We start from the raw sequence: 15,849 nt of genomic DNA, 5'->3' as shown, positions 1-15,849 counted from the left end.
ATAATGCACGGGCCGAATCTCATAATCTGAGCATCGCATTGACGCACGAGACGCGTCGTCGAAACCGCGGCGATGCCGTGGTCGCAATGACATAGGTCTCCTTTTGAGTCGGCTTGGGTTTACAGGATGTGACTCAAGAGCATGAGCCAATGTTATCTACGCGTCGCGGGTCGTCGAAATTTGACTGGGAGGACCGCGGAAGTTTATGGAATGGTACAGGCTAGGATACGGGTCTTACACATGGAGTGTGTGTACTGACATGGTTGTGTACTAACAAGCTAACCCAAAAATAAAAAATAAAAAAATCCACACCTCCATCACTGTTTCAAAGTTCTGTCGTTCATACTATCTCCAGGCCCTATTCTTCCCAGGTCTACATGGGGCCTCTTTGCTTCTTCATACAGGGTTCTACTTGCTCTCCTTGAAATAGAGATTAACCCATGACAATCTGTCTATCTCAATACTTCTATGAATTTTCATTCATTTAATCCAATGTTTCATTTCATCAGCATTAGAAGAAAACGCCATATCCCCATCACCACCAAATACTCAACACCTCGTTCTCTCTTTCTTCTTTTCCTCTTCCAACAAAACCCATCTTCTCTAAGATCCTTCTCTAACATCTCAACCAACAATCCCACCAAAACCCAAGCAACACCCTCCTCTTTTACACTCTCATACCTCATCAACTCATGTGGAATCTCTCCCCACTCAGCCCTCTCTGCTTCCCAAAAAATGGAACTCAAATCAGCTCAAAATCCAGATTCTGTCCTCAAATTCTTCAGGAATCATGGATTCACCAAAACCCAAGTCACAAATCTCATTGCCAAGTGCCCACGACTCCTATTAGCCGATCCCAACAAAACCCTCATGCCCAAGTTCCAATATTTCCATGGTTTGGGCATTCCAAGCGCAACCCTTGCTAAGATCCTCTCTTGGGACTACAGCATCTGGAATCGCAGCCTACAAAACCAAATCATTCCATCCATTAATTTCATTAAAGCTTGCGTCCGCACCAACGAACGCGTCATCTGTTGCATCCAGCATTCAACCCACATTCTCCGATATGATCTCCAAAAAGTAATGGAACCCAACATCACGATGCTGCGTGACCAAGGCGTGCCCGAATCCAGGATTGTGAGATTGATCACAATTCAGCCCAGAGTGCTGATGCAACCTGCTGAACGGTTGAATGAGATCGTCGCTATGGTTAAGGAAATGGGTTTCAATCCGTCAACCGGGAATTTCATCCTAGCCATTCAGGTGGTGTCAAGGATGAGCAGATTGAAGTGGGAACAGAAGGTGGCTGTTTATCGGAGCTTGGGGTGGTCCGAGGATGAGTTCCTCTCGGCATTCAAAGTGCAACCTATTTGCATGACAACGTCGGAGAAGAAGATCAAGAGAGTAATGAATTTCTTCGTGAAAGAGATGGATTGGAAGCCATCAGATCTTTCTAGACACCCGGGTATACTTATGTCTAGTTTGGAGAAGAGGATCATACCGAGATGTTCAGTCCTTCAGATTCTAATGTCAAAAGGTCTTATTAAGAAGGATTCCATTATAAGAACTGCGTTGGTTCTTAGCAACAGGGCCTTCTTGGAAAGATTTATTATAAAGTATCAGGAGATTATTCCCAAAATAATAACAGTGTATCGAGGCAAAATGGGATTTGAAGGATTAGATGCCATGTCTGAAGATGCTGGACCTGCACTAAAATTGTAGACTTTCATCTAATTATATTGGGAAAGAATGCATTGGTTTGTCTTGACGCTTGCTTCTCAGATTTCAGTTTTTTTTTTTTTTTTGCTTGTTTCTCTTAGTAGCAGAAGTTGCAGACTGCTCATTTTTTAGGGAATTGATATCTACCTGAATTTATTCACTCATGCACATTTTCCATTTTGGTAATTGATTTGGAACAGAAGTGTACTACTTGGATTTCTAAAATGGAAAGTGGGTGTATGCAAATTAATCAAGGTGGTCATGAATAATGCCCCACTTATCTAATTTTTGAGCTATTATTTAAAAAACTTACATTGTTATCTGGCCATGAATCTACATTTATGGGTATTGTAGGCCATTAATTACATCATTTTTATTTATTTATTTATTTATTATTATTATTATTATTTATTTATTTATTTATTTATTTTGTGTGTTCTGGCCTCTAGAACTCAATTTGGAACTGCTTTTCTTGAATGGAGAAGATTTCGGTGATATTCGCTTGTCGCCTTTTGTGGTGTCAGATCCACCATACATTTGCCATGCATGCACTTAAATTTAGATTGTCCAAATCGTGGGGCTGGTTGTGGATGGAGCATTTCAAATTGAGCACCATCCTATAGCTTGCTATCAAATGGATGCTTACAGTTACAGATGAAGAAATTGTTCAATAGTCTAAATTTAACGAATGAAATAAGATGGCTATGATCATTAATTAGTTCTGGTATCTGGCTATGCCCCACTATTTCAGTCCAAATTCCAGATTGCCGTGCATTTATACCAAGTAGAGGATTTATTTTTTTTTATACCAGATCATGTGCATGGTGAATGAGACAACTGTGAACAATCACTGTAGTCTACTCCTTTGAAAAAAGAGCTGCATTAAGATAAATCCTAACAGTCCTCGAATATCATGGCACTCCTCATTCTCAACAATGTTTTTGTGTTCACTCTCTAACAAGAAACTCCTTATGCTGTTGTTCCAATCCAAGGTTAGTGAAGGGTAGTCTCTTTGTTGTCGGAACCAGGTCCAGCAGGACGGAAGTCCTATTGCTTTTTTTTTATAATAATAATAATTATTATTATTATTATTATTATTATTATTATCATTATCATTATTATTATTATTTTGTACTCCATACTTTAGTTCCATTTTGCGTGTGTTTAGATGCACTTTGAACTGCATTACAATTCCCTCTTACAAAGTGGGAATAACCAAATCAGAGTTCTGTTCTTTCACATTCATATTGAAGGCCTGAGATCCACATTGCAATTTTGCTGATTTCAAGCTGGAATCGAGGAAATGCAATTGCAATTTGAGAGCTACTTCCTCGTTTTGAATGCCAGGAACGTTAGCAACTTTTGATATTTCACTTTGGCATCCAAACACAGCTTTTCAAGTTCTGTCACTAATGGTGGCTGGCACAATTTGAACCAACAAATTATATGTAGTTGTAAAACTTGCGAGATTATGATGGCTGGTTTTTCTGACTACTGTCACTTAGACCAGGATTTTTGTGCTGTTCTTGGGTGCTCTCAGTACATCTAACCCTTACCATTTGGTAAGTAATTTTAACAAATTGAATCATAGCCCTTGTTTGATTTGTATAGAAGTTCCATTTATTTCAACAATACCATTGTCACTGCCTTCAATGTTCAACATGGGTTTGTGAAGAAAATCGACAGAAAGTGAAGAAAAATAACTCAATATCACAATCCTTTGAAATTCTAGTTTAAGTAAGATTTCAAATTAACCTCGCCCATGGTAGGATGGTGATGTGAAACCTGATTAGGTCAATGAGATTGTCATGGCCATTAGCGAAACTGGTTTTGATCAATCGAACATCCAGCCTAGCGTAACTGAGTACTGACTGATGTTTGCATTTGGTGGATTGAAGTGCAAAGTAAAAGTGGTACCTTATAGTCAGTGTTCGAAATATCGGTATCGCACAATGTATCGCACCCTTGGGATACAGATACGTATCGGTTATCGCACGGGATATATCGTTTGTATCGCATAGTTTATCGCACTTTTTGGGAAATATGGGGAAACATCGGGAAAATGGTTGAATTTTTTAATGAAACTTTGGGGATTGTTAAAAAAGACCTCCATACACACTTTTAAATCATAAAATCTCAAAAAAGAATGGCACATAATAGGTTTCCTTTGTAGAGGGTCCTAAGCTCTGCGCTGTCCGATTGAACTAAGACAACTATATCCAGTATCCACCCCGTCTATCTATTTTTCTATATCATTTTAGGAGATTTTGCAAAAAATTAAGTAGATCCAATAATTAGGTAGACCATATCATAGGAAACAATGGTGATTGACCATTAGTGGGCCACTTGAACTTTGGATATGCTTCACTTTTTGGGCTAAAATCATAAAATTATATGGTAAAATGGATGGATGGAGCGGATAAAATACATGAATTATAGTGGCCCCACAAAGTTTACTCACTACGTCGTTCCCACCCCACGCACGTGGATCTCCTGCGAAAGCCTTTCGCATGGAGTTCCTGCGCTGGGAACCCAGATGGGGCCCACTGTGATGTTCGTGAGAAATCCTCCCCTTCCATCAGTTTTGTGAGTTCATTTCAAAACAATATGCCAAAAATGAACCAAGCTTGAGTGGGCCGTGCTAACGGAAAATGTGGTTAGGGAAGTTCCTACCGTTGAAACCTACCTGAGTTCAACAGTGATGTTTACGTGCCATCCATACCATTAATAACTTCATTCCAACAGGGATGAAATGAAATCACAAATATTAGCATGATTCAAAACTTTTATAGCCCATGAATATTTCAATTGTGGACATTCAATTATCATGTTTTCGGCCCACTTGAGCATTGGAAACGGTTCATTTTTGGCATCGTGTCCTAAAATAAACTCACAAAACGGATGAACGGATAAGATTTCTCACAAACATCACAATGGGTCCCGCCTGAGTTCCCAGCGCAGGAACTTAATGCGAAAGTCTTTTGCATGAAATGTGCGTCCGTCGCAGGCACTCCTCCCGCTCAGGTTGTCTGAACGATTCAAAGTGAAATGGGCCCCACAGTAATGTATTTATTATATCTATATTGTTCATGCATATGGAGAGATCATTTTAGATCAAATGAGTAATATCCAAAGCTCAAGTGGACCACACCACAAATAATTGTGGGGACTGATTCTCACCGTTAAAACATTTGTAGGGCCCACCATAACGCCCACCATAACGTTTATTTTTCATCCAATTCATTCATTAGGTCACACAAATCTGGATAATGAGGAAAAACAAATATCATATCGATCAAAAATTTTGTGACCCCAAAAGGGTTTCAATGGTAGACCTTTAATCTTCCACTGCTTTTTTCAGTGTGGTCCACTTGATCTTTGGAACTGTCTTATTTTGTGGCTCAAGTCTTACGACGAGCTCACCAAATGGACGAACGGTTTGGATATAACGCATACCTCATGATGGGACCCACAAAATTGGGTGACGACGTCAACACACCCGTCGGTGGTGTGCGGTACGGAAGCAGATTGCGTACTGAGCAACTCTGTACGCTAAGCGTACTGAGTAAATTCTGTGGGGCCCACTGTCATTTTTGCATTGTATCAACTCCGTACATCCGCCTTGTTATATAAATTTAGGGCTTTCAACCAAAATTTAATTATATCCAAAGTTTAAGTGGACCACACCACTTGAAATGATGTGAATTGAAGTCTACCGTTGAAAAGTTCTTGGGGGCCCACAGAAGTTTTAGATCAAGATGATTTTTGTTTTTTCCATTCATCCATGTCTATGTGATCTTATGAACGGTTTGGATGACAAATAAACATCACTGGGGGCCTTAGAAATGTTTCAACGGTGGAAATCAATATTTCCACTGTTTCCTTTGGTATGTTCTACTTGAGCTTTTGATATACTTCGGTTTTGGGCTCAACCCCTAAAATGATCCGGAAAAACGTATGGACGGCGTGGATAGACCACATACATTCAAGGTGGGCCCAACTGAGTTTACTCAGTACGATAAGAGTGCACCGAGTAACTCAGTACGCAATCCGATTTCATGCGGACGCCACCCAATTCAAAAACCAGGGCCGGACGCCCTTTTTTTTCTAAGCAGAGAGGGTTCCGGCCCCAAAATCTCCCAAATCTTCGGATTCCGACCCCCAGATCTCCCAAATCTTCGGATTCCGGCGAAGATTCTCCAGATTTTGACGAGGATTTCCCCCGATGTCGCCCAAATACCCGGATTTCTTCGGATTTTGACGGATTTCTCTCCCAAATCGAAGATTTTGCTTGCACTAATCTACGAAAGAAGCTTCGATTGGAATGGCCCACCAAATAGAAGCTTTCGATGATGACGATCTCTTGTACAGGTACCGAAATCCAGTTTCTTGTTTTTTTTTTCGATTTTTTCGGATAATTATAGTTTCGATTTTTTTTTTCAATTTTTTCGAGGAAATCGCGCGATATCGTCAAAATATCGTGCGATATCGACGATATATCGGCCGACATTTGAAATTGGGATTTTTTGGTATCTTCCGGGGGTTATCGGGGGTGTATCGTCTCGCATGGGTGCGATAACGATAATATCGGCCGATATATCGGCCGATAGTATCGATATTTCGAACACTGCTTATAGTTATATATTTTGCATGATCATCTTGGTGTTATTAAGTCAATTTGAATTGCCTAATTACATCAGATAAAAATATGAGGAGGATGTGTTTCTCTGTGAACTGACTGAAGCTTTTGCTGCACATGAATATCTTTTGATGCTTGATGATTCAATTACTTAGTTTTTCAGGAGAGGACTGTTTAAGAGCTGCTATTTGTTGTTAAAGATTCCAATGTGAAAGGCTGCGATTAGGAGTGATTTGAGTTCTTTGGATACTGGAATTGACAACAAAAGGGGAATTCCTGAAGTTATTGAAGACTTTAAGAAAGGTGAGATTGGATGTTGTAGGACTCACATGATTTACTGTTTGTTTTCTTTCTTCTTTCTGATACATTTGTTCGGCAGGGAGTCCTGACAAGTAATCAACTGTCTTGTTTGATTCTTTGGTCTGCTTAGGCATTGGGAGTTCTGTCCAACTGCATGTAGGTACGCGTACCAATATAGCAGAGAAGTAGTTGATCTGAGCTTTCCATCAAGTGGGCTACACCATTTCGATCTTGCAAGGTAAAACTTAGGCCATTTCACTCCTTATAAGGTGAAAATAGTCATGGTTCTAAAATCAACAACAATTGTTTATTTATCAAAAGGTCGGGATCATCTGATTAATTGGATTTTTATGTTGATGACTATCTACACTAGCTCTTATGAAATGGACAATTTAATTTGCGTTATAAGTACGCAATTTTTTCACTCTTGGTCTATGAACCATTATGCTCAATGATACCAAATAACTCTTCAAGAAATTATTGATGCATAAATCTCAATAAAAAACCTCAATCCATTCCAGACCAGTTATCGTGTTCTGATCATTCCTTTTTATATGCAGGTACTCTCCCAACTGCAGATCAGGCCTTAACGGATTGTTCCAATTGGTTTGTGTGAGAATTTCTAACAATTGCAATCAACAGTCCAAGGCTCGACGCTGCTCCAATGCCTAATTTGATGGTTCAATATCACTCCAAAGGTCAACACCACTCCAGGACGAGCAGGATCAAGTGTCCCATCAGCTAGATGAGGAGAAATCTACCACAATAGCCAGAAGTCAATATGAAACCTTTCTTCTGCAGCATCCTATGTGATTCAACAGTTCAGAAGTGCACAAAAGATGGCCCCACATAGTCCAATCAAGGTTGGTTTTTATTTTATTTATTTATTTTTAATGATTTGGATTGTTAAAACATCACCCAGATCCAACCAGTGTCACATATGGTAATTGTGAATCACAAGTTTCTCTAAATTGTTTGTTCTTATTGTATAATGGTGGCCCAACTTTATGATTGGACCAGCACTCGTGCCAAGTTTAGGGGTTCAAGCCCTGGTCCCACACTGCTGAGCCACCCAGCACATTGCCTACCCTAATTTACATAGTCAACGCTGCTGATGGATGGATTAGATCAGACACACATGTGCCACTTTGACACATGCATGGTGTGTAAATGGGGTCTTTTACATGCTTGTGGGTTAGCAAACCTCGTTTTGTTGCTGGTGCGCGCATGTGCACGTGTAGGTTTTTTGCTAACGTCCCCACCTTCATGGGGATATTTGCAACATCCACAAACCTTTTCGATGACATGAGGGTGGCCAATTGTTGAATTGATCTTAACCGTTCATTCATTCATACAACTAAGAGCAAGCCATGGTTAAAAAACAATGGCAATGGGTTGATCCAACTGGAACCTAGCTAGACTTGATTTTCAAATGGGTTCAAATTGGTAGACCCAAACTCATCCTAGTTTTGAGAAGGGTTCCCAAATTAAGCCATATATCCACTAAAACCAGGTCAGGTCTTTGGTATCCATTGATAGCCAACTAGAAATGCAAAGTCTGAAAGTGCACCCCCCTTTCTACATAGAAACTAGGAACATCAAAGCTGCTAATGAGGAGATACTGTGTGGATGCCATGTTTAAAAATCATTGCAATTTGATTGTCAGGTGGGCCACATGTTCGTATAATTTTTGGATTGGCTAGTCAATTACTCTTGTGAAAATGTTGTCCACCTCAAGGCCATATCAGCCTATTGGGGGAGGTCACTACTTCAACTAGCAATAGCACTGAACGGGTCAGGCCCATGTCTGCCCAAGCCTGTGACAAGCCAAACAACCTGGCCCGAGCTCAGCTAAAGATGATTATGACTGGTCAAGCCCAAGCTTTGCTGCTCACTTTTGTGCAATATCTGAGTTGTTCCTTAGGTGTGGGCCATTGTGCATGATATACTATAAAAATATGCTTAAAATTAGGCCGGCTGGCCCACATGTATTGAAACAACCTGAATTGATGGCCAGAATATCAACGTAGAGCGGCTCACCTAACCAAAACCTTGGTATGTGCTGTATTGGCGTGTGGGTCCATGCATGTGTGCTTAACAAACCTCCTCTCAATGTCTTTAAAATCTTTTGATATACTATTTATTAGTAGGGCCTGCAAATGCAGGACACGAGAGAAGGAAATATGTGCAAATAGAGGGAGGAATGAGAGAGGATGTGGTGGTAAGAATGTGGTTCCTTTTGATGAGCTATTTGTTGGTCTCAAATTTGGCCACACGAGATGCATGTGAGTGGGCATGCTAGAACTGATTGGATCCAATTCAAACTGTGACCACCAACCTCTGGCGTCGAGATAGAGCAGTGCTTGGTCGTGGCTCGATCAATCGTTTATTTAGCCAATTGTTGGGTGCGTTGTCAGGGCAACTTGCAAAGGTTGGGGCTCTTTTTCCTATGAGTTCTTTTTTGCCTTGGAAATCAATAACCTTTGAAGGTGCAACAATTGTATGGTTGAATGAACAGAAAATAGATGGAAGATGGATTTACGGAAATGAACAATACTTGTCAATACAATGGGATCACCAACCTGATTGAGAGCAGCAATGTGCTTCATGGAGCAGTGTGTTGATGAGCGAGGTTGAGGCAATGCCGATACTCATAACTACGGCCGACCCAGCATATGAACGTAGGTGGACAATTCCTAAAACTAAGATCTTCCTTCAGATTTGGCACACAGGTGCATATGGAAGAGAATTACATTTATTGGCTACGGACTAAACTACTCCTAGAGGCTAAACATCCCAAGGCTAATGAGTAGTGAAGATAGTAAATTAAGCTAAGATAAACAACATTGCACTTATTTGATTGGGTTTTTGGTATGATTGATCAATTGAGTGATGATTTCTTCGTATATGCCTTCACTATTTATATCCTTTCGTGACGGAGCACGAGGATAACCATCTATCCAAGTGGTGCCTTCACATGTAACTAGTTGGGAAAGAGCGGTTACCTTTTTTCGATCGTGCTTTGCTTTTGTCAAATGCAAAGAACGTGCTTCAGTGGTGACGTAGCCTTAATGGTTTCTCAGACTCATCCAGAAATTTCATAAACGCCAAGGCTCTTCGAAGATATGACCGATCTCTTATATCTCTAACGCATGCCCAAAAGATATTGCATATGTGATGAAGACATCACGTCACATACAACCTTACGTACGTATCAGAGGAGGAGGCGGGCCGCACTAATTTTTCCGTGGCTAGGTGAGTACCCGTGATCGTGCTGAAGACCCCATGTACATGTGCAGGCATCTGAAAGACCCCACACTGGGAAGATGCACATGGGCTGCTTTATGGAGTGTCCAGACTGTTGGATTGGAGGGACGCGATGATCGTGCTATTGGATCGCTTGTATCACATGATCAGGTCATTGATCTTTGATTGTCCACATCAACTTTAGACTTTTATCATATTTTAGGATTTAGTTTTTTATTATTTTATATTTGGACACATTATAAGTGTTTTAGTTAATTTTATTTAGATGGTCTCCATCTATCCCCACACCATCTTCTCTTTTCTCCCCCATCTGGGTATTTTCTTCAGGTCCTTAATTCTCCCATCCTAGATCTTCGTCTTCTCTCAAACCCAACTTTCTCATATTCATCCACAATCCAAATCCTAACCGACCTAAACCCATCTTCCCACACCACACGTGTACCGTACAGCCACACATGTGAATGCCACCTGCCCCTTTTAGTTTCCCACCATTATTATCAAAACCCCTTTCTTCCATCCCCGAAACCCTAACACTAAACCTAAACTTCCTAATTTTCCTACATTTCCAAATTACCCAAATCCTAATTTTCACCATAGGTTGTATTAGGCTTTCTATTTTGAAATAAACTATACCCTATGCTAATTGAATGTCTCTACATCCATTAGATCCCAGTTTCTTTTTATTTAATGATATTGTGTTACGATGTTGGTAGCTTAGGTTAGGATTATGCATGACTCTCATTTGATTTTCATGATATCTGTGATGAATATAGCGATGTTTGTGTTTTTTTAATTAAATATTTTAATTCAGTTATTTGATCTCACATATTACTTAGTTCATGCATCAGTCTTGAATCAGTATGCCCGTGGCTTATTCTCCATCGTCATCTATTTTCTGCTAAATTTTGGTACAAACATTGCCCCCTCACATGTCTTGTCATTCGACAAAGAATGACGAGAAACATGAAATCATTTTTAGCTTTTTGCCACCCAGTGCAATTCTTTCTCACTAAAACTTTCAGACAGTGTCTCTGTTGTTTTGTTCCGCCTGTGAGCTATCCACACATCGCCTGAAGAAGATGTCGCCGTATCCCACAACAACTTTTTGTCTTGAAAACCTCTCCTGCCATCATTTGACAATTAATGCTACGCATGCAGCAAAACTATATATCCCCCAGTTCCACCTTCCTTTCATCTTTCACATTCTCGATTTCCTAAAGTCCTAATTTCTTCTACCTTTGCTTACCATTTCCTTCTTCCTATATTGATGGCTCCTAAGAAATCTACAACTTCTTCTGTTTCTCCTCTTCCGACTTTGGTGAAACCATTATGTGAATTGGCTCATTCAGAGGTAATTTTTGAATTTGAATCTGATTGTCGTGTCTATTTGGGTCATGCGTTTCCTCTCAATGTTTTCCTAGATTTCTCAGATACTCTTTCATACTTCCTTGCCAATAAGAAGAACTTCTTAATTAGTCGGAATTCTTTTTATTGGACCTACTGGGATCCCAACAATTCTTTCGAATTATAGCCTAAGTACTGTGAAGAATGGTCTGCATGGTATCACCGAGTCAAGGCCGAACATCAAAAGTTTTGTGATATGCTCGGCATCACCACTTGTATTCACCTGTCTATCTATGACATAAAACCCAATCCTGCCCTTCTCGCTGCAGCTACGTGTTTTTTGAGTTGTACGATCAAATCTTTTCATTACAAGTGTGGTCTCATGGGTCCGACCATTATGGATGTCTGTGCCCTGACCATCCTTCCCCCGATTGACCTTGAATTTTATCCAAGAAACCATCTTGGCAATCCTGACCATTCGTCCAGAGGTTAAAACCGAAGGTGAAGTTTCCCATCAAGAGCACTGTTCATTTCTCTTAATGTAGATTTGTTGATTCCTATGTTGTGTCCTTTCTAATCAAATCACCAAGGAATACACCGGTTTAGTCAAAGCCTTAATTTCTGGCCATAGGGTAGCATTGACTCCATTTCTCCTTTCGCATCTATACCGAGGCCTCCATAGCTTTCATCTGAATGTCCTCATCTAGTAGGAGGTCCTTTCTGGTTGCTCCAATTCTAGCTCTGTGAATACTTTCCTAGTCTCAGTGAAGAAATCGTTGAGTTCATGCATCAATTTACTTCTTACAGTATGCATCAAGTCTCTACTTCTGTTAATTCATGTACTTTTGGAGAGAGTCTCGAATTCTTCTATTCCATTCCCGTTGATCACCACAACCTAAAATTTTATCCTTTTGCAGGAAGAAATATCGGTCCTGACTAGTTTACCGATCGATATTTTGATGAAAACAATCCAGCATGGTCAAACTTTACAATCAGATCTGGGCTAGTTATCTAATAGCCCGAGACATACGGTTGGCGATGCTGAGACAAACAGGGGGAAATCTGCCAAGAATGACATGGAATTTTATTCTCCTAATCTTTTCACTCGCCAATTTGGTTTCGACCAAACCATCCCATTTCCATTGTGCCAAAATTCTCTTAACGAGCCTTGCTACGAGCAAACTGGTGATATCCTGACCGTCCTTGAGAATTACAGTACAATGGTTTAATAATTCACATTGTTCGTTCTACCTAAAGGTCCTTCATCAACGAATTTCCTTCAAACAGTGGTGGGACACTTACTATAGTAATCATAAGACTTTTTCCCTCCTGACAACAATTGAAAGACTTTCGCCTATTCCTTCATCTCCTAAGGATAAATCCTCCAAAGCGTCATCGTCTGCTCCTTCAGCTTTTAGAAAAAGAACCAAGTCTTCAGCCAAAGAACCTACTCCCTCGGCTAGTAAATCGTCATTACCTCAACCACCCAAAGAGGAGAGGCAAAAATGAACTACTTTCGGCCTAACCCCATCAGGTATCCTTGAACAAATTTCGGCCATTCAAAAATTTGAACAATTTTACAATCTAGTGTTCAATCCCAAGAGACCTTATGATATATATCAGCCATATATGAAACAAGCTTTACGGGATCATGAGCAGCTCCAAATTGAACGTTGGGAAAAGAGTGAAACATCTATACCTTTATTCGATGAAGAGTTGCCACCATTTCCTAAAGCCAAGTTTGCATTGTTTTCTCCAGTCATGGGGTGACGTGCACTGGCTTTCATTCACGATGCAATTCTATATCTTTTGTTAGTTCACTAGGTAGTATCTGCATGGTCATTGCATCCTTTCTATTTTTCAGTCTTTTTACTACTTCCTTATGATTCCTTATTTTGTATTGATTCTATTAACCAGTGAAAGAAGCTGGGCCTAAGAGGATTCTACCGAGAACCACACCAAGAATCACTATTAAGGGCGACGACTTATTGGAAGCTGAAGAGCAAGGTTAACTTCCAGTTGCAGCACTGGTCAAAGACGAGAGACCGATAGAAGCTTCGGCAAGGGCTACTGGTCACATTGAGGAAGAGGAAGAAGAAGTTGATCCCGCTCCACTTGTTCGACGTTCACGATCATCTCGATCTGAGGCTTCACCTACCGAACCTTTGCTGCCTTCTTCTTTAGTTCAGGCTCCTCTTCTCACTTGAGGGATGAAGAGCAAGGCGATCCTACTGTCAAAGCTAGGAATCCAAGTCATGTTCTTGACACGTTAGATCCCTTGATCTACGAACTAACAGTTTATGAGGATGCTCAAATGGTCGTTGTTGCGCCTACCGTTTCGTCGAACGTGCTGACAACTGTTCCTGCTCAAGCCATTGTTGATTCTGATAGAACAAAAACTGCCAACCGAGCTCCTGACTATCCTCTCTCTATCACTATTAAGTTGTCACGAGTTGGAAAATTGGCCAATCCTTCAGAGAAAATGAATCAAGATGGTTTGCCTCGTACCTTAGTTGATCTGAATGCACTACATTCCCTGATTCCTTAGCTCCTAGGGATGAGTCCTATGACCGTTGAACTTGCGCTAGCTTCATCACATAGAATTGTTGTTGACTTTTGACCTAGACGAGCTTGTTGACGATCTTCAGTTAGAGACCTTAATCGGCCATGTCATTAGATTGGAAGCTCTGGGACCTTCTAGCCCCATTACTCTTGATTAGATTGATTCGTTGAAGCGAATCCTAACGATTGTTCGCAACTATAAAGGAGTCAAGGATGAGATAAATCGCTGAAATTTCTCAATGCCCTCAAAAACAACTTATTTCGAGTGCCAGAAATTTTGTTGTGGAATTGAAGGGTCTTCGCAAGCGAGCTACAAACATAGCCTCCGAAGTATAGTCAGCTTAGCTAAATGTTGAAGATTTGAAGAAGCAGCTCGCTGAACTGGTAGTTCTCTAAATCATCTGTTCGAGTGAGGTCAGCCAGGCAAGAGGTCGAATATCTAAGCAAGCGACTAACCAACTTGGCACTTAGATTTCCTTCGGTAGCCGGCAGGGGTCAATCCAGTCTATCAAACCACTTCAATTGATTTATGCAACTCAAGACCATGTTTATTGTCCAGTGCAGTTGTCAGCACTGATAACCTTCTGAACAATCTAGATTTAAGGTATCCAAATAGATCTAATTGAGCCCAAATTTTTTGTGATGGTAGTATACTTGATGAATAATGTATGTACCAAAATTGGGGTCAATCTGATATGACTAACTCATTCATCTGATTTATGCAAATTGGGTCATGTTTGCTGTCCAGTGCAGTAATCATCACTGATACTCTTCTCAACGGTCTAGATTTAAGATATTTACAAAGATCTAATTGGGTCCAAAATTGATGTGATGGTAGTATACTTGATGAAGAAGGTATGTACCAAATTTGGGATCAATCTGATCAGTCTAGTCTATTCATCCAGTTTATTTAATGTGGACCATGTTTGTTGTCTAGTGTAGTGGTCAAACTGACACGCTTTTGAATGGTCCATATTTAAGGTGTTTACAGAGATCCAATTGTGCCCAAATTTGGTGGCATGATAGTATGCTAGATGAAGAAGGTATGTACCAAACTTGGTCAATCTAATATGTCTAATCACTTCAAAGGACCATATTATATGATAAACGTAGACTTGATATATATATATATATATATATATATATATATATATATATATATATATATATATATATATATATATATATATATATATATATATATATATATATCTCAAGTCTACGTCTATCATATAAAATCTAGAATCTATCAAATACCTGTGAACCCACAATCTGGTCCGATTTGAGGGGTGTCGATGCTGACCACTATACTAGATGGTCTGAGTTGTATAAATCAAATGAAGTGATTAGACATATTAGATTGACCAAGTATATATATATCAATTTGAGGCTAATCTTATTTGTATAACTCCTAATGGGGGGCCCACCATGATTCTGATGTGATTCAACCCATCCAAATGGTCACAAGGTTGGGTTGCCAAACCTATTTCAAATTGTAGTTTGATACATTTGCTGGCTAATGGAAGATTAGACAAGCCGAACTTGCTTTAGCTAGGTCATCTATATGATAGGTCCCAGCTAAAGATGAATCAAAAGATACAGAGATTATTTGGAATAAGGATAAGATACCATTTTGATTGATTGGAATAAGGATAAGATGCCATTTTGAAAGTCTTAGGTAAGTGCGTCAATAGGATCCAATGTATGTACATGTCAACCTCAATAATACTGAAGATGAACACCCTCTTTTAATGATCTACCAAACTATTGTAGGGTGAATTAGTTCACCCTAATTCTTCTTCTGATGATCAATTCAACCTCTTGAAAAAAGATATACATTGGTGATATTTCATCTCTTCAACAAGTTAAGTAATGAGCATAACGACCCTATTGTTCCAATGGAAAGAACCTATGATTAGCTTTTCGGAAAATTTTCAAACGAACAATTTCAACAAAATCTATCAATTTCTTATTTTACTATGTTCAACTCTGTCTTCCTCTGTCCATTCGGTTATGAG

The 15,849-nt window shown here is 39.8% G+C and overlaps 1 protein-coding gene across 2 annotated transcripts; it reads left to right on the top strand.

Moving 5' to 3' along the window:
- The first annotated feature begins 301 nt into the window (after positions 1-301).
- LOC131253327 (uncharacterized) lies at positions 302-14,294 on the top strand. 2 transcript variants are annotated; one of them, XM_058254287.1, is made up of 5 exons: positions 302-1,757; positions 6,522-6,661; positions 6,789-6,896; positions 7,219-7,521; positions 13,187-14,294. In XM_058254287.1, exon 1 carries the CDS (start codon positions 469-471, stop codon positions 1,720-1,722), a length of 1,254 nt encoding a protein of 417 aa, XP_058110270.1. In that variant the 5' UTR covers positions 302-468; the 3' UTR covers positions 1,723-1,757; positions 6,522-6,661; positions 6,789-6,896; positions 7,219-7,521; positions 13,187-14,294. The 2 variants fall into 2 exon arrangements, with proteins under 2 accessions (XP_058110270.1, XP_058110271.1); XM_058254288.1 differs by having other exon boundaries at positions 6,738-6,896.
- The last annotated feature ends 1,555 nt before the right edge of the window (positions 14,295-15,849 follow it).

The sequence above is a fragment of the Magnolia sinica genome, chromosome 8 (genome assembly GCF_029962835.1).
Source record: "Magnolia sinica isolate HGM2019 chromosome 8, MsV1, whole genome shotgun sequence".
Classification (NCBI taxonomy): domain Eukaryota; kingdom Viridiplantae; phylum Streptophyta; class Magnoliopsida; order Magnoliales; family Magnoliaceae; genus Magnolia; species Magnolia sinica.
This window is presented reverse-complemented; position numbering and strand designations above follow the sequence as displayed.